The sequence below is a fragment of the Mustela lutreola genome, chromosome 9, assembly GCF_030435805.1.
Source record: "Mustela lutreola isolate mMusLut2 chromosome 9, mMusLut2.pri, whole genome shotgun sequence".
NCBI lineage: Eukaryota > Metazoa > Chordata > Mammalia > Carnivora > Mustelidae > Mustela > Mustela lutreola.
Genome location: NC_081298.1, coordinates 95,813,621 through 95,830,631, shown reverse-complemented (window position 1 = coordinate 95,830,631; position 17,011 = coordinate 95,813,621). Strand labels below are relative to the sequence as shown.

At 46.6% G+C, this 17,011-nt stretch overlaps 1 protein-coding gene across 4 annotated transcripts in view; it reads right to left on the bottom strand.

Annotated features, from left to right (window-relative positions):
- Positions 1-5,576: 5,576 nt before the first annotated feature.
- The window catches only part of TET3 (tet methylcytosine dioxygenase 3), a 102,517-nt gene continuing 91,082 nt past the window's right edge, over positions 5,577-17,011 (bottom strand). For all 4 annotated transcript variants that reach the window (XM_059188080.1, XM_059188079.1, XM_059188081.1 and 1 more), the window contains 2 exons: positions 14,025-14,361; positions 5,577-13,463 (listed from right to left, as the gene is read on the bottom strand). In XM_059188080.1, coding sequence (XP_059044063.1) covers positions 11,686-13,463; positions 14,025-14,361 — 2,115 coding nt within the window. In that variant the 3' untranslated portion in view covers positions 5,577-11,685. The remainder of the gene's footprint in view (positions 13,464-14,024; positions 14,362-17,011) is intronic.

The following is a 17,011-nucleotide window of genomic DNA, read 5'->3' as shown; positions in this document are numbered from 1 at the left end:
GAAACTGGGAAAGCTTGTGTGGCCTGGGATTGGGCTTCTCAAGGGATAAGAAGAGTAGGCTTCTGCCAAAACTTCTGGAGGGGTGAGTGGGGATGAGGTTGGAAGAATCTAGATTCTGAAGAAGCTTTGATCACATCTTCTTTGGGGACCTCATGGCTCTGGTGGGAATGTGCAAGGGTTATATGGGTTGAATGTATTTTTGGCAGAACCACCAGGCCCTTGGGGATATTAAAGGATTCATTCCCTCTTATAAGATGGTGAGTGCCAATTATTTTGAGTAAAATGGGAGACATAAAGATGACTAACAGCCCCCTGAGGTTAAGAAGCCCACAAGAGCATCAGCAGATGAGCCTGTGATAAGGTTGTTGAGCAACTTTGTGTAGCTGGGCAGCATGTATTGACAAAGCTAGGATTCAATACCCACAGGAAGAATGAGTTAAGCAGTCTGTTTAAGACAGCTAAACTTCAGGGGCTGTATGTAGAATTAAAAACACAGGATGGACTAGGAAGGCTGGAGGTTGGTGAACTTGACTTGTCAGGAGTTCACATAAAAGGTCACTGTGTCTTGGACTCCTTAGTGACCTAAGTCTTTGAATATGCTAAGAGTAATAATGACAGATTCTATTACTTGACATGTCTTGCATGTCTGGTACCTTTACTTCTATAGTATTTTTTGGTGCTCATATCAATCTTACCTGGTATCATTAGCCTACATTATAGACAAAGAAAATGACCTAGGAGATGAGCCATTTCCTCTCCCCATCACACAACTGGGATATTAGAGGGCCATCCATGTGGTTTTTACTAAGCCACACAGCCCTCAGCATGACTCAACTGCTTGAAAAGTAGATAAACCTTGGTGTGCATTTATAAGGATGGCATGTCCAGATCATGGGACTCCTTGGTGTCTCAGCTTGGCTTAGGACATCTGGAACAAAGTGTTTATTTTTAGGGATTCCCATATAAAGAACAATGCACTGTCTATACAGACAGGGCATGGTAGGGGCAGGTAGGATAGGATCTAGAGCTATGTCACAAGGAGGTTCAGGGACTTAAGGATGTAGTTCTGTGGCTGCTGCTTAGAGCAGAAAGAAATTCAGTAGGTGGGACTTATGGAGGCAGACTTAGATCGGTCCATTTATAATTGCAAAATGTTGAGATCTTAGAGTTTAATAATGATAATAATAAATGGATGGTTAAATGCTTCTACTTCCATACAATGAAGTACTAGGCAACTGTGGGAACGTGGACAACACTGACTCCATCTTTGGCCCTCCATCTTGTTTATTCCTGCACAATGACCTCCCTCTGGACTGGGTGTTGCAGGCCCTGTGGAGGATAGCGTACGCTCTGACTGGAATGTGGGAAGACTTATTCTGATCTTCCCTAAGGTGGTGGATAGAGGGCTCCACTTTTAGATGACTACGAGAGATGACTGGTGCACAGAAGACAGCACTTTATTGTTTTACTTTTTTATTTCCAGTATAATTAACATAGAGTGTTAGGTTAGTTTCAAGTGTACAGTACAGTGATTCAATAATTCTATACCCTACTCCGTGCTCTTCATGCTAAGTGTACTCTGTATCCCTTCACTTATCTCACCCATCCACCTACCCACCTGCCCTCTGGCAACCACCAGTTTGTTCTCTATAGTTAAGACTCTGGCTGTTTCGTTGCTGTTGTTTCCTTTTTAAAATTCGTTCATTTGTTGTGTTGCTCAAGTTCCACATAACGAGTGAAACCATATGGTATTTGCCTTTCCCTGACTGATTTATTTTGCTTAACATTATGTCCTCTGTATCCATATATATTGTTGCAAATGGCAAGATTTCATTATTTTTAAGGCCCAGTAATATTCCACTGTGTGTGTGTGTGTGTGTGTGTGTGTGTGTGTGTGTGTGTGTCTGTACACATCACTTTTTACCAACTCATTTCTCAGTGGAAATTTCAATTGCTTCCATAATTTGGGTATTGTAAAAAAAAAAAATGCAATAAACTCTGGGGTGCATGTATCCTTTCAGATTAGTGTTCTCTTTTTTGGGTAAATACTGGATTTAGTAATATGATTACTGGATTATGTGGTAATTCTATTTTTAATTTTTTGAGGAACCTCCATACTGTTTACTACAGTGGCTGTACCTGTTTGCATCCCCACCAACAGCGTTGCACAAGGGTTCCTTTTTCTCCACATTTTTGTTAACACTTGTTGTTTCTTATGTTTTTTATTTTTTTTATTGTGTTTTTTATTTTATCCATTCTGACAGGTGTGAGGTGATAGCTCACTGTTGTTTTGATTTGCATTTCCCTGATTTGCATTTCCCTGATGACGAGTGATGTTGAGCATCCTTTCATGGGTCTGTTGGCCATCTGCACGTCTTCTTTGGAGAAATGTCTATTCGTGATTTCTGCCCATTCTTTTTTTTTTTTTTTTAAAGATTTTATTTATTTATTTGTCATAGAGAGAGAAGCGAGAGCAAGCACAGGCAGACAGAGTGGCAGGCAGAGGCAGAGGGAGAAGCAGGCTTCCCGCCAAGCAAGGAGCCCGATGTGGGACTCGATCCCAGGACGCTGGGATCATGACCTGAGCCGAAGGCAGCCACTTAACCAACTGAGCCACCCAGGCGTCCTGATTTCTGCCCATTCTTAATTGGAGTATTTGTTTTCTTGGTGTTGAGTTGTGTCAGTTCTTTATATATTTTGGATACTGACCGTTACTTCATGGGATATGTTGTTTGCAAATACATTCTCCTATTCAGTAGTCTTTTTGTTTTGTCGATTGTTTCTTTTGTTGTCCAGAAGCTCTTTATTTTGAAGTAGTTTCAATAGTCTATTTTTGCTTTTATTTCCCTTGTCTCAGGAAAACTATCTAGAAAAATGTTGCTATGCTCAATGTCCTAGGAATTAGCACCCGTGCTTCCTAGGAATTTTTTGTTTGTTTTTGTTTCAGGTCTTGCATTTAGGTCCTTAATCCAGTTTATTTTTGAATATGGTGTAAGAAAGTGGTTCAGTTTCATTCTTTTGCATGTAGCTGTCCAGTTTTCACAACACCGTTTGTTGAAGAGAGTTCTTCCCATGACATATTCATTTCTCCTTTGTCAAAGATCAATTAACCAATAATTGTGGGTTTATTTCTGGGTTTTCTATCCTGTCACATTGATCCATATGTGCCACTACCGTACTGCTTTGATTACTGCTACTTTGTAATGTAGTGTAACTTGAAATCTGGGACTGTGATTCCTCCTGTTCCATTTCAAGACTGGCCATTCAGTGTTTTTTGTGGTTCCATACAAATTTTAGGATCCTTTGTTCTAGATCTGTTAAAAATGCTGTTGGTATTTTGATAGGGATTGCATTAAATATGAAAACTGATTTGGATAATAGACATTTTAACATTACTTGTTCTCCCAGTTCATGAGCATGGAATATCTACTTTTTGCATTGTCTTGTATTTCTTTCATCAGAGTTTTATAGTTTTCAGAGTACAAATCTTTTATCTCTTTGGTTAAGTTTATTCCTGGGTATTCTATTGGTTTTGGTGCAATTAAAAATGGGATTGTTTTTCTTAATTTCTCTTTGCTGCTTCATTATTAGTATATAGGAATTAGTATATTAGTATATAGGAATGTAACAGATTTCTGTACACGGATTCTGTATCCTGTGACTTTACTGAATTAGTATATAGGAAATAGTATATAGGAATTAGTATATAGGAATGTAACAGATTTCTGTACACGGATTCTGTATCCTGTGACTTTACTGAATTCATTTATGAGTTCTATAGCTTTTTGGTGGCATCTTTAGGGTTTGCTATATAGAGCATCATGTCATCTGTAAACAGTGAAAGTTTTACTTCTTTCTTACCAGTCTGGGATGTCTTTTATTTCTTTATGTTGTCTGTTTTATTTATGTGCATTGCTTGGGGCTAGGACTTCCAGTACCATACTGAATAAAAATGGTGAGAGTGGACATCCTTGTCTTGTTTGTGACCTTAGTGGGAGAAGCTCTCAGTTTTTCACCATTGAGTATGATGTTTGTTTGTTTGTTTTAAAGATTTTATTTATTTATTTGACAGAGATCACAAGTAGGCAGAGAGGCAGGCACAGAGAGAGGAAGGGAAGCAGGCCCCCCGCTAAGCAGAGGGCCTGATGTGGGGCTCGATTCCAGGACCCTGGGATCATGACCTGAGCCGAAGGCAGAGGCATTAACCCACTAAACCACCCAGGCATCCCGAGTATGATGTTTGCTGTGGGTTTTCATATATGGCCTTTATTATGTTGAGGTATTTTTCCTCTAGACCTTCTTTTCAGAGGGTTTTTATCATGAATGGGTGTTGTACTTTGTTAAATGCTTTTTCAGGATCAACTGAACTGATTATATGGTTTTTATCCTTTTTAAAAAAGATTTTATTTGTTTGAGAGACAGCACAAAGGGAGAGTGGGAGGGAGAAGCAGACTCCCTGCTGAGCAGAGAGCCCAATGTGGGACTCAGTCCCAGGATCCTGAGATCATGACTTGAGCTGAAGGCAGAGGCTTAACCCACTGAGCCACCCAGGCACTTTGTCCTTTCTTTAAATGATGTGATGTATCCTGTTGATTGTTTTGTAAATACTGAACAAACCTTGTATTCTGGGGGTAAATCCCACCTGATTGTGGTATATGATTTTTCAAATGTATTGTTGGATTTGATTGCCTAATACTTGGTGATGATTTTTACATCTGTATTCATGAAATATTGGCTTGTATGCTTTTTGTTTCATTTTTTTTTGTTTATTTTTTTGTTTTTTGGTAATATGTTTATCTGGTGTTGGTATCAGGGTAATGCTGGCCTCATGGAATGAATTGGGAAGTTTTCTTTTGTCTTTTGTTTTTTTAGAATAGTTTGAGGAAGAATAGGTATTAACTCTTCTTTAAATGTTTGGTAGAATTCTATGAAGCTATTGGGTCGTGGACTTTTGTTTGTTGGGAGTTTTTTGACTACTGATTCAGTTTCATTTTTGGTAATTGCTCTGTTCAAATCTTCTATTTCTCCTTTAGTTTTGGTTGGTTATATGTTTCTAGGAATTTACCCATTTCTTCTACGTTGTCCAAATTGTTGGCATGTAAGTTTTCATAATATTCTGTTAAAATTGTACTTGGGTGATGGCCCTTCCTACTAGACCCGGTGTTCAGGTCATCAGAATGAAACTGGAATCAGCTGTTTTTTAGCAAATATTACATCAGAAGTGAACAATCTTAACTGGGGGGAGGGGAAGGGAGTCTCCAACTAGAATGAAAAAAGGGGATGAAAAGATAAAAGGAAAAAAAAAAACCCCAAACAGAAACATAGATGAGAAAAAAGCCATCTCTGTTTTGTTCCCACATATGCCTCATTTACATCAAAAGCTGATGGCCTTTGAACTTTATGCAGGTGGCAGGAGGAGACCAGGCCAGGGTCTACTGTTACTGTTAGTGAGGGCTTCAGGGGTGCACTTACAACACACGGTGAGAGGGCAGGGTTAGAGTGAGCCTTAAATACCAGTCTGGGCCTGGCTCAAGGGAGTGGGGATGGACAGGGGGGAAAAAAGGACCCACTCTGAATTTGAGTGCAAAAAATAAATATAAAATTTATTAAAACACCCACAATATTTTAAAGATACCAGGAGTAATACAGTTCACAAACCCAGTTGTTTGTGTAAATTATAATAAAATACAAATCAAAAAAGGATACATACTTGCAATTTCTAGGCACCCTAAATTAAATTTACTGAAACACTGGGGGAGAAGGGAGGGTAAGGAGGGGTAGCTCAGGAGGCAAACCAATAAAGTGGGAGGAAAAAATATTAACAAAAAGGTAAAAATTATACAAAATAAAATTATCAGCATAAATTTACTGTACTAAGAATATCTACAGTTTAATAATACACATCCTATTGCCTTGAGACATTGCAAAAATCTACCATTCATCCATCAACCCCAGATAAACTTCATTTCAAGTAGCCACAGTTACAAAGTCAAGACGGAATATTCAAGTATGGTTGTTAAGTTCACCTCCATTGGAAGCCAAGTAACCAAACAGGAATTCAAAGAGAGAAGAAATAAAACACATCAAAAAGCTATAGGGGTTCTAGATTAAGTCTAATGCATTAATATGCCACAATATGACCTGCCCTTATTTCTTTTTATAATTAGAATATGCGAAAAAGAAATGACATCACTCCTGTTTTTCTCCTCCTTTTTCCCCTCAAAAGAAAAAAAAACAAATAAAACAAATAAAAAAAGGTACTGGAATCAAGAAAATTTTGGATGTTCAAATGAGCCAAATAGTATTTTTTCAATCCCCATGTGAATAGTGATGAATTTTCCCTGAATGACGACGGGTAGTCAAAATGAGAAGAGCGCAAATGACACCACTACAAAAAGCATCCCTGATATCAGAAGAGAAGCAAACGAGGAAGTCGGCCAAATCACGCACTGATCCTTAGGCCAAAAGCAACTTTAGACCTTGCATTTCTGTGCTGCAGCCTCTGCTCAGGGGAGAAGCCTATTGCTCTGCTCTGTGGGAGGAAGGGCCGGGAGCGCCAAGACAGGGTCGCACGCGGAAACTCTCTATGCACACATGGGGTGGGGCCGTAGATAACCTACGCTGGGGATACGCACCTCAAAAAATTTTGGTCCAGGGTGTGTCCAAGTTGGCCGCGTACTCCAGCAGATGCAGCTGGCTGATCAAGTAGGTTTTGAGGAAGTCATGTCAAATGACAGCAACAATGCCTGCCAAAGCTCAGTGAGATGGGCACGGGAGATTCACATTGTATCCGAAAGCAAAACTGACCAAGAAAATCAAAGAAAGTCAACCACACTCCTTCCTTTCAATGTTCTGCCATGATTAACTGCCGAAGAGTGAAAAATAAAATGACCCCAGATGTTTCAAGGTCAAGTCAGTCAGCGGATGGACAATCTGCAGGTGTCAGACCCTTACGGAATCTACTTTACTGAAGTTGTCACAATGTCCTGTTTTTGAGGTATTTAAAAAAATTACTGTGACAGTGGATGACACAAAATGAAGCTTCCTGTTACGTTTCTCCAACATCAACTTTTGTGGACCCAAGAGAAAATGGAGAGTAGCACCAACTAAAAAGCAGCCTCAGTGGCATCAAGTGAGCAAAGAAAGCTCCTTCCTTTAGTTGGAACACGAGGAGGGACAGGCAGGAGCAGCGCTGGGGCCAGGGTTGGGGGGAGCAGAGGAACGAGCCTGCTGCGCACTGCCCTGGCCAGTGCCAGGGAAGGAAGGAGGTCCCTGTGGAACGCCTTGGTAGGTGAGGGCCTTTGAGACCCTCAGCAGTGCCTTCTTGGCACCCTGGGCTGCAGGGGAAAGTGTGTGTCCTTGGCTATGAGAATGCCTGCCATGGTAGAAGGGGCAGGAGTACCAGACTCTCCTTCCTCAAAGGAGCCCTTCACCCTTCCTTTCTCATCAGGCGTGAGGGGACACACGTGTCACCAGAGCCCCTGCCAAGCCAGGCAGGCCCACTCCCCTCACTGTTAGGGAGCCGACTGCCTTCAGAACTTGCCTTTCTGTGTTCAGCCACCAAGGGAAGAAGAAAAAAACGAAACAGAAAAACTGCTCCGAGCAGGTTTTAGCATGGTAAACAGAGGTCTAGGAGACAGCACCAAAAGGGGGAGGGGGGAAGCCAAGAGAGACTGGAGCCCACCTTGTTTTTGGTTGGTTGTGGTTTCAGAACCTTGATAGCACCTCAGCAGGACAGGATCAGGGACAGTCACATTAAAACACCATAGCACCATTTTATTTAGACTATTTCAATTCATAAAAATGCTTCCTAGTCCATAAAACACACTTCCGTAACAAAAGGAAAGAGATTGGTTGAGGCACGTCAGGGATATTACTTAAATTTTCCACCAGCATCGCCTTGGTTTTGAGATCTGGCGGTGGTTCAACTTCACAAAGTCTAGCTGGATTTCTCTCCATGAAATCAGGTTACCATCTACTCATCAACCGTCTTCACACACATCTAGGGCTGTTTGGTACAAAGCCCTTGAGCTCTGCTCCTTTCCTGGCTTTAGCACTTAAAAAACCCCTTGCTCTATAAACTACCATTTCCACAAGAGGCTGGTGGAAGGACCAAGAGGGGCAGGGTATGATCTCTTTCCATGCACACCACGGTCACCCCGGCGAGAGGGCAAGCAGTACCCACGAAGCCAGCATGTGGGAAACTTAGGCCCTAGCAAAACAACAACAACAACAAAAAAAAACAAAACACCTCCAAAACAAAAACAAAACCCCCCAAAAACAACAAAACAAAAACCCAAACGACGACAAAAGAAACAATGAAACCTCAAAATCCACGCAACAACTTTAGTCAAGATTTCTGATAATGGGTTCTTGAGCTAGCACCAGTTATTTTGTGAGAACCTGCCGCAAAGCGATTTATTATTTTAAAAATCTCTTAGCACAGAACTTTGCAAGCACTTCCCTTGCATGCAGAAGGCAGGGGAAACCAAACACAGGGGGACCCAGATATCTGCACTGCATGTGGCTGGCGTCTGTGGACAGGGCACACTGGGGAGAGGACTCTAGGACTCCATCGCTTCTCATTGCTATAATATTACTCTACAACTTGGTCATGCTGTTAGGTTCTTTAGTTGCAATGGCTTTATTTTTCTTCTCATGATAAAAATGTCTGTTAATCATCTTTAGGACTTAAAAAATGATAGTGCCAGTAAAAAATAAAAATTTGATTTTTCTCTTTAAGAAACCTTCAGCAGCAAGGGGGGGTAATAAGGAGCTGTGCATAGTTACTTTTTAAATATACGTCTAAAGCATGCTAATTTTAATGACTGAGATTTGAGGTAGGTTATACATGTAGTGTGTAAAAATCAGCATGGACTCGAGCATGGCAACAGCACCACCTAATCTGTGAAACACCATTGTCAGGGGAACGGGAACATCCAATGGAGACCGCCTCTTGACTCAGCTCTCAGCAGCCTTGGTGCTAGTCTAGAAAGTTACGGACCAAAGGCTGTTGGGGCTGCAGGGACAGACATCACATGCTTTGAGCCTGTATCGGTTTCTCCTTTCATCTAATGGCTTTGCTACCAAAGGGTGACGAGGGGAAGAGAATATTTAACAGACATCAGGAAGATTCACACATGCCAAGTATCCGAATCACCTGGGTTACACTCGGGACCTTCCAAACCAACAGCCAACCTGGGGTTTTCCCGGGTCATACAGACGGTCACATTCTCCAAATGGTTCGTAAAATATTGTATTTCTTGCTTAAGATCATTTAAAATGAAGTTTTCAAGGCACCCCCGCATCTACCTAAGCACGGAGTCAAATGAGACCTGCATAAAAGTACTGATGCGATAAGCAAAATAGCATTTAAAGGACCCAACTTTTCCTCAAAACTAGAAAATTAGCATGCTTATTAAAGACTCTGCTTCCTTTAGCTTGTCAAACTGAAGGTCAGAGGTTTTCCTATAAATCTGAGTTCTGAATAATTCTAAATCCTGATAAGCTCTTGGGTATTTATTTCAAAAGCAATAATATTTCATTTTTGTCCTGTAAAATAAATGCAACTTTACAGAATATGGTAAAAGTGAAGGATAGACAAAGCACGTTAAATATTCAGCTACTATTTACAATTTCTCCCACAATTACATGTTAAAACATACTTTTTTTTTTTCAAGTTGCTGTTTAAATCTAGGCAAAAGTGCTTAAAAAAATCTTTCACTATGTACAGTTAAAACCAGACCACATAAATGCTCAGGACATCTGACAGCGACTCCCCGCCCGTGCGTCTGACCAGTTACAGCAAACACCCAGCGGGTCGGTTCTCAGCTCTTACACAAGGCACCTGGAAGCTCAGGAACTTGCCTTCAGCATCGTCATCTGATTGTTAAACTCGTTTTACGAAGACCCACGTCTGAATAAAACTGCTCAATAAATATCTGCTCAGTAAGTATCTCAGGGCTTGGTTGTCCTTCACCGTGTGGCCACGGTCCCCTCCGTGTGTCCTGCTGAAGCCTCCCACTCACCACGCACATCCACACGGGCAGCCGGATGGAAACGTCGCTCACACCACAGGAAAAACACACACGCAAGGGAGTCTGACTTGCTGTCCACGGAAGTTGCTTCCACCAGCCACGCCCAACCTCTCTGACAACGTTGCAAAAATGAAGCACCACATTCTCATTTCAAAGAACCAAACGAATGCACCAGAATTTTAGAAGGGGCCAGTTGAGGAGGGGGATGGGGAAGGAAGGAAAGGAGAAGATGATCAAATCGAGAAATGGCACCAATTAGGGAGGAAAATCATAGCTACCTGCTGAAAACGTTGGACTCCTGCATTTTAAAATTGCTGAGGGTAAGCCCACCCCCGCCCGGGAGAGCGTGGAGAGGGTGGGCCTGGGTGGGGAGGCCTGCACCATTGTCTGATGTGGAGATCCAGGAACAGAGAGATGCGCTAACTGCTGTCACGCGCGGCCGGGCCCGGGCTCCCGCAGGACGCCACCCGCCCGGAGTCCCAGCTCGGTACTACAGCACCAGGCTCTGCACAGCGCCGCGCCATGGGCCGACGCTGGCTTTTCACAGCTTGGGTTCAGCTTCTTGTTTAGAGATACAGTAGCCCTTTTTCAATATCAGCATAGGCTTTGGGGCAATTTTTTTTTTTTTTAAACAAACAAAAAAATACCTGCCACTACGACAAATTCCTTCAGCCCAGCATTCATTGGCTTGTCAACCCGGTGGAAAGGGCTCCAAAGAGCCTCTCAACTCCAGCTCCTGCAAGGAGGTGCTGCCTGGGGAACCGTGACATCATGGGACTTGATCGACAATGCACAGAGGATTCAGTGTGGAGACTAGCAAGCTCGAAGCTGTCTACTTCCAACCTGGTTTCCGGGGGGAAATCGACGCCAGCAACTCCGGTGCCTGGCCTGGGGGTGCGCCTGCCTCCCGGTCCCCGACTCCAAGCCGGTGACTGGAAAAGGGACCCCGGATACTTCTTTACAGATTCTCCCATCCTGCTGGAGAGGATGGAAGCGGTCCTGAGGGCTCCCTCCCCTGAAGGGAAGGCGTAGCGGTCAGGAGGGATGGACCGGGCGGCTACAGTCAGCACTTGGCTCGTGAGGGGCAGATGGCTGAGAGAACCTTGCCAGCTCCCAAGAGGGCCGGGCTCGCAGGGCCCAGCAAGACTGGGCAGGAATGCGCGCTCTTGGCCTTTCCCGCCGCTCCTTTACCATTACTATTGTCGCTTTTTAAAAAATCCAATAAATACACATTTTAAATGGAATTTAAAACTACTCCTTTGTGAAAGGACACTATAAACTTTCTTTCCATTATTGTGATATACAAGGATAGAGTTTTAAAAACAAGAGGAAATAAAAGCCCCCCCAACAAGGTGGGGGGAGGGGAGAAAAAAACCAACATGGAGATATAAATAGTAAGATCACGAAAAAAATCACCCGACAGCCGTAGTTTCTTCTTCAAAGTGCTGGGGAAGTTGGGGAAGGGAGGGGGCGGGTCAGTTCTGAGGTTTGGACCATAAATACATATATATGCATATCTATATATGTATATATAGATAAAAGACTTCTGCACCCCCAACCCGCCCCCAGGTGTGAGGGCAAAAGCACCACAGAGGCAGCTCGGGCCGGGCCCGACGCTGAGGTACACTGGCTCCCTGGCACCGGGCACCTAGATCCAGCGGCTGTAGGGGCCAGTGACCTTCGTGTAGGCGTAGGAGGACACGGTGACTGCTGAGTCTGTGGGCACGGCCAGCGCCTGCCGTGTGGGGACAAGCCCCTTTTTCTCCTTATGCTGGGGCTCGGCCACCATGGCGCCCCCCCATTTGCGCTTCTTTCCGTAGAGCTTGGCCTCCTGCTGGCCCAGACCCAGCCGGGCGGCCTCCTCCTGTCGCGCCCGGGCCCTCTCCGCCAGCTGCTTCATCTTGGCCTCCCAGAGGGCCAGCCCGTGGTTGGGCTGGTTGAGGTTCTTGTGCTGGTAGAAGACCAGCGAGATGCGGGTGGGGTGGCAGCGGTTGGGCTTCTTGAGGGGCGTGGTGGCGTGCAGCTCCCGCCGGGCACACTCGATGAGGATCGAGCCGTGAGCGGGGGCCACGGCCACACCGCCGATGTTCTCGTCTAGGAAATTGTGTTCACTGTCGGACCAGAGCTCTTCCTCCTCCTCCGCGCCCCCACTCTTCTCCTCCTTCACCGCCCCCTTGTTGGGGGGGTCCTCGGCTGTCCCCTCCTCCAGGCTGAAGGGATCCCACAGCTTTTCCTCTGACTTCAGGGCCCCGAACAGTTTCTCACTGGAGCCCAGGGGCACGCCGAAGGACGGCCAGGCTTTGTCCAGCTGGCTTGCCCCCGGGGTTGGAATCCTTCCCTCCTCTCCTTTCAGGGGGCTCCACAACTTGTCTTGGAACCCAGGACCGCTTTTCAGGGCAGAGTTGAAATCCCCGGCCCCAACTCCCCAAGGCTTCTCAGTCAGGCTGGGACCGGCCAAGGCCGAGGTGTTGTTCCCAAACTTGCAGGGGCTCCATGGTTTGCCTCGAAGCCGTCCTCCGGGTTGGGGTGCTGGCTGCTGCCCCTCCCCAGAGAACAGCCCCCACTGGCTATCCGGGAAGTGAGAAGGGGTCAGGCAGCCAGTCCCATAAGAACTGAGCTTGTCGGGGATGATGGCAGGGCTCTCCCCAGGATGGAACACACCCCAGCTGCCGCCCACACTGTTAGTCCTCTTGGGGGACATGCTTGTGCCTCCTGAGTACTGTCCCCAGAGGTGATTGGGCCCCCCATTCTGAGAAGCCTCGGGCAAAGGTGTTTTGCCCATCTTACCAGGGTCTCTGGGTATAGACTCAGCCTGGACCAGGGGGTCCACTGGCTCTTGCTTGATGGATCTGTTGTAGCAGTTGGAGCTCTGTGCAAAGGGAGAGGGGTCCCTGGATGCTGGGTGGATCTGGGGAGCCTTGGGAAGCAGATACTCCTTGGGGCCTGGGTAAGCAGGCTGCTGGTGGTGAGGAGTGGGGTGGTGGGTGTCCGTGGGAACAGCCTGGCCAGGCAGCTCGGCAAACTCAGCACCACCGTAGGCCGGGCTCAGGCTGTTGTGCAGAGCGTGGAGGTCTGGCTTCTTCTCAAAGCTGCTGCTGCTGCCACTGTGTCCCCAGGTGCCAGGACCCAGGAACTGTGAGGGGAAGACGGGGTTGCTGGATGGGAAGCCATAGTAGCTGAACGACGGAAGAGCGTACTTGGAGTGAAAGCCGTTGACGGAGGTCAGGCCGGGCTGTGCATAGTAGGAGTGGTAGGAGTACACGCTGTTCACGCTGTAGGGGTCGGAGGGCCGGCAGCTGCCCAGCACCGAGTAGCTCTCCACCACCGCATTGCCACTGTACTTGAAGGAGCTGAAGTGGTTCTGGGGCTCCACTTTGAGGGAGGGCTTCAGGCCTTGCTGGGGAAGTCCACCCTTCAGGGCCAGGCCTGGGGAAGACAGGAGGCAAGACAAAGAAGGAGCAAAGAGAACCACAGCTCACAATGGGCCCGTGGCCTGAGGACTGGGGATGGAAGCTCCCTCTTCCCGAGGGGCTCCCAGCCCCACGAAAGCCCCAGGGAAAAGCGGCTGCCAGAGCCCACAGGTCCCCTGCAGCACTCCTGGTGAACCCTGCGGGTCTGCACAGAAGCTCCAGCCACTGCGTGCTGGAGCAGGACCAGGATCCACGGACGAGAGAGCGGCCCCATACTCCACTGCGGCCCATGCGCCTGGGGCCCCAGCACACTCTGCAGACACTATGGCAAGCTGGAGGAGCCCAGCTCCTCTGTGGGAAGATGGGACCCCCCGCCCGACTCCGGTGTCCTGGGGCTGCCACGGATACTGCACTGACTGAAAGTAAGATACCACGGGGTCCAGATGGCCGAGAGAGGCCCAGTGACTCTGGTCTGGAGTTCCCTCGCCGGACAGGAAGAGGGGCAGGGAGGGAGCTGTCCAGGGCCTACCCCTGCCCCGACGGTGCCACCTCTGGTGGGCACCCTCTCCCCACACACCTGGGTCAGTGGTGACGCCAGCCAGCTCGAGGGCCTCCTGTTTGATCTTCTCGGGAGTACTCAGCTTCTCCTTCTGCATCTTCTTCTTCTCGGCCGCCGCCTTCCTGGCTTCCAGCTGCCGCTGGCGGCACGACTTGGCAGGCTCAGGCAGGCGCCGGACTTCGCGGGGGAAGGCAGTGAGCACCTGGATGGCCCCGCTGCCCACCTTGGCGTTCTGGTTCTCCTCACTGCCGAACTCATCCGTGTTGGCCATCTTGTACAGCGGGAGCACGTGCAGCTGCTCGTCCTCGGGAATCTTGCCCACGCAGCGATTGTCTTCCTTGGTCAGAGTGCAGACCTGGCCAAGCAGAGAGAGGGAGGGAGGGTGTGTGGGGTCGGGGGTGCCAAGCGCATGCAGGGAGGAAGAGGCTGAGCATTGGCATGCAAGAGCTCCCCCTGCCCCGCGTCGTCCCGACACCGGCCATCCACTCTAGAAAGAGTGTCTGTCTAAAAGCGCGTTCTGCTGGTTCTCAGAGTAACACTATCACCAGCATTAGAATCTGCCCTACGGCTTTCAAAGTGCGTCCAATCACTCTGTCTCCTGTGACCCTCGGGTGAGGGAGAGGGGAAGAGACAACTGGCCCAAGGTCCCGCGGCTGGGAAAGGGCCGGTCAGGACGGGCAGCCGTGCTCTACCTCCAGTGAGACACTTGTCCCGACGCCTCGTCACCTCGCAGAGCCTCAGACCTCACCCCGTTCTCCTCTGTGCCCTGAACATGCAGCGTCCTTTGGCTCTTTAAAATACTTCGTAATAAAAACTACCTGTACTGCTTGTAGAAAATTTAGGCCAGCAAAAAGGAAATAATTATCTCAATAATTCCACCATCCAGAAATAATCACTATAAGCATGTTGATCATATTTGCATACACACAAACCCACACTCACTCTTTGGTAATGAAATTGAATCGCATTATGCATACAGCCTTATAGTTAACTTCTTTTTAAACCCAGTATGAAGATTTCCTTATGCGTTATTCTTCCCCAATGTGATTTCAGAATTTGCATCATATTATTCTGTTATCAATGTGTTCATAAACCTTCATCACTATTAAAACTTGTTTCCATCTTTTCCCTACCATAAACAATACTTTTACACTTTCAGCTAAATCTCCTAAAATACATAATTCCTTGAAATAAACTCTGTGAAGTCAAGGGCCACATGTTGCCAAACTGCCCTGTGCAACGAGTCTCCTCAGTGCTCCTCTCATATTGGGATGAGGGGAGTTTCTGTCTTCCTACACTTTTGCTTATAATTTTGCCATTCACTTCTGAAAACATTTTGTTCATTATGGAAATGTGTCTCATTGCTGGTCTGCATTTCTCTGATTACTAATGAGGTTTGATTTTTTTCTCTCTCTCAAGTTTACTCTTTACTGTTGTGTTGACTCTATTTTATTTTCTGTGTTCTTGACGTTTTGCCATTTGGGGCCTTGACCCTGGAAGGGCTTTCCTTCCCCTAAGACTAGCTAATGCCTAGAGATAGCAAATCACCTCCTTTAGGTGCACGCTGATACACAAACCAACCAATCCAGAGCCCACAGCCAGCTCTCTCTCTTTATCAAACTCTCGCACCCTGAGCCAGCATTCCCGCTGCCCTACATCACCCAGGGCCAGGGAAGACAACGGGGAACCACCCCTATGGCCCGGAGCGCCAAGAAACTCTCCAAACTCTCCAATCCCCAGCTTACTCAGCTTTCTACTCTGCCTTGCCCACGCTCTCCCCTCTCACCCCCTGCCCCCTGCCCCATCCTGCGGCTTCTGCGTGGCCTGGCAGGTGCTTCTGAATGCTGAGGATGAACTTCTGCCCTCCTGATGCTCACATCTGTGTCTTCAGGTCATACTCGAGTCAAACCCTGGGTGTATTTTTTAATACCAGTCTTCTTTTTCTCATGAGTTTTATGCCTTTTCCCCCATTTTTATATTAGGCCATTTATTTTAATCATTTATGTAATCTTTGCATATGAAGATTATCCTGCTCTTTGTCACTGTTATACTGTTTTCCAGTTTGGATTGGCCTTTCAATTTTGCTCGTAGGGTTTTATTACTGAACAGAAACAGTTCATTTTTGCAAAATTAGCTGTAGTTCTTCCTCCCATCTACAACTTCTCCTCTGCTGTCATACTCTACCATGTAGGTTTCTTCCCCGCATACATGGGGCCCGTGTGACTTAATCTGCTCTGACCAGGCCCCACGTACCTTCTGGGTTGGACTGACCACCGCCCTGCTTCCAATCATTCCCTGAAACCCAGTTTAATAAAAGAGCAAAAGTAAAGGCAAACGAGGAGCGATGGCAGGCACAGTGTTTCTCTCCCTAACATGCACACCTTATTCACGTCAACAGCTAAGGCTATCCTTTTTTTTTTTTTTTAAAGGACATAAAGGATAGTTACAAAGATAAAATTTAAATGGGTGAGAAATATAAAAGATGCTCAACCTCTCTAGTCCTAAAACAAACACAAAGTACTATGAGATACATTTGCCACTCAGGCAGGCAAAAACTCAAGAAACCGAGAAAGGTCTGTGTCGCCAGTAAGCACCCCTCTAAGCCTAGAAATGTCCTGGCCCCAGGACCTCGAGGTTATCCCAGCACTGCACCAAGATTTGGTAAGCCTGGAGCCCCCCTCTGCTTTCTGGAGGGGGCATGTGGAAGCACTCACTGTCCATCCAGAGGGGGGCGGTCAAATAAACGATGGCAAAGCCATCCAGCCAGCCTGAGCACAGGCTGAAGTGGATCTACACCCAGCGACACAGAAGTTGTCCATCACGTACTCCTGAGTTGAGAAGAGCAGGTCATGGAGCAGCATGTATGTATCATGTGATCACATCTGTATAAAACGTGTAGAGCTGTCCGCACACACGTGCACACACGTTCAGGTGCCTGAAAGGATGGTCACCCTAATGTTCACGTTGGTCACGTCCATGAGATTTCAGGCAATTTTTACTTTATA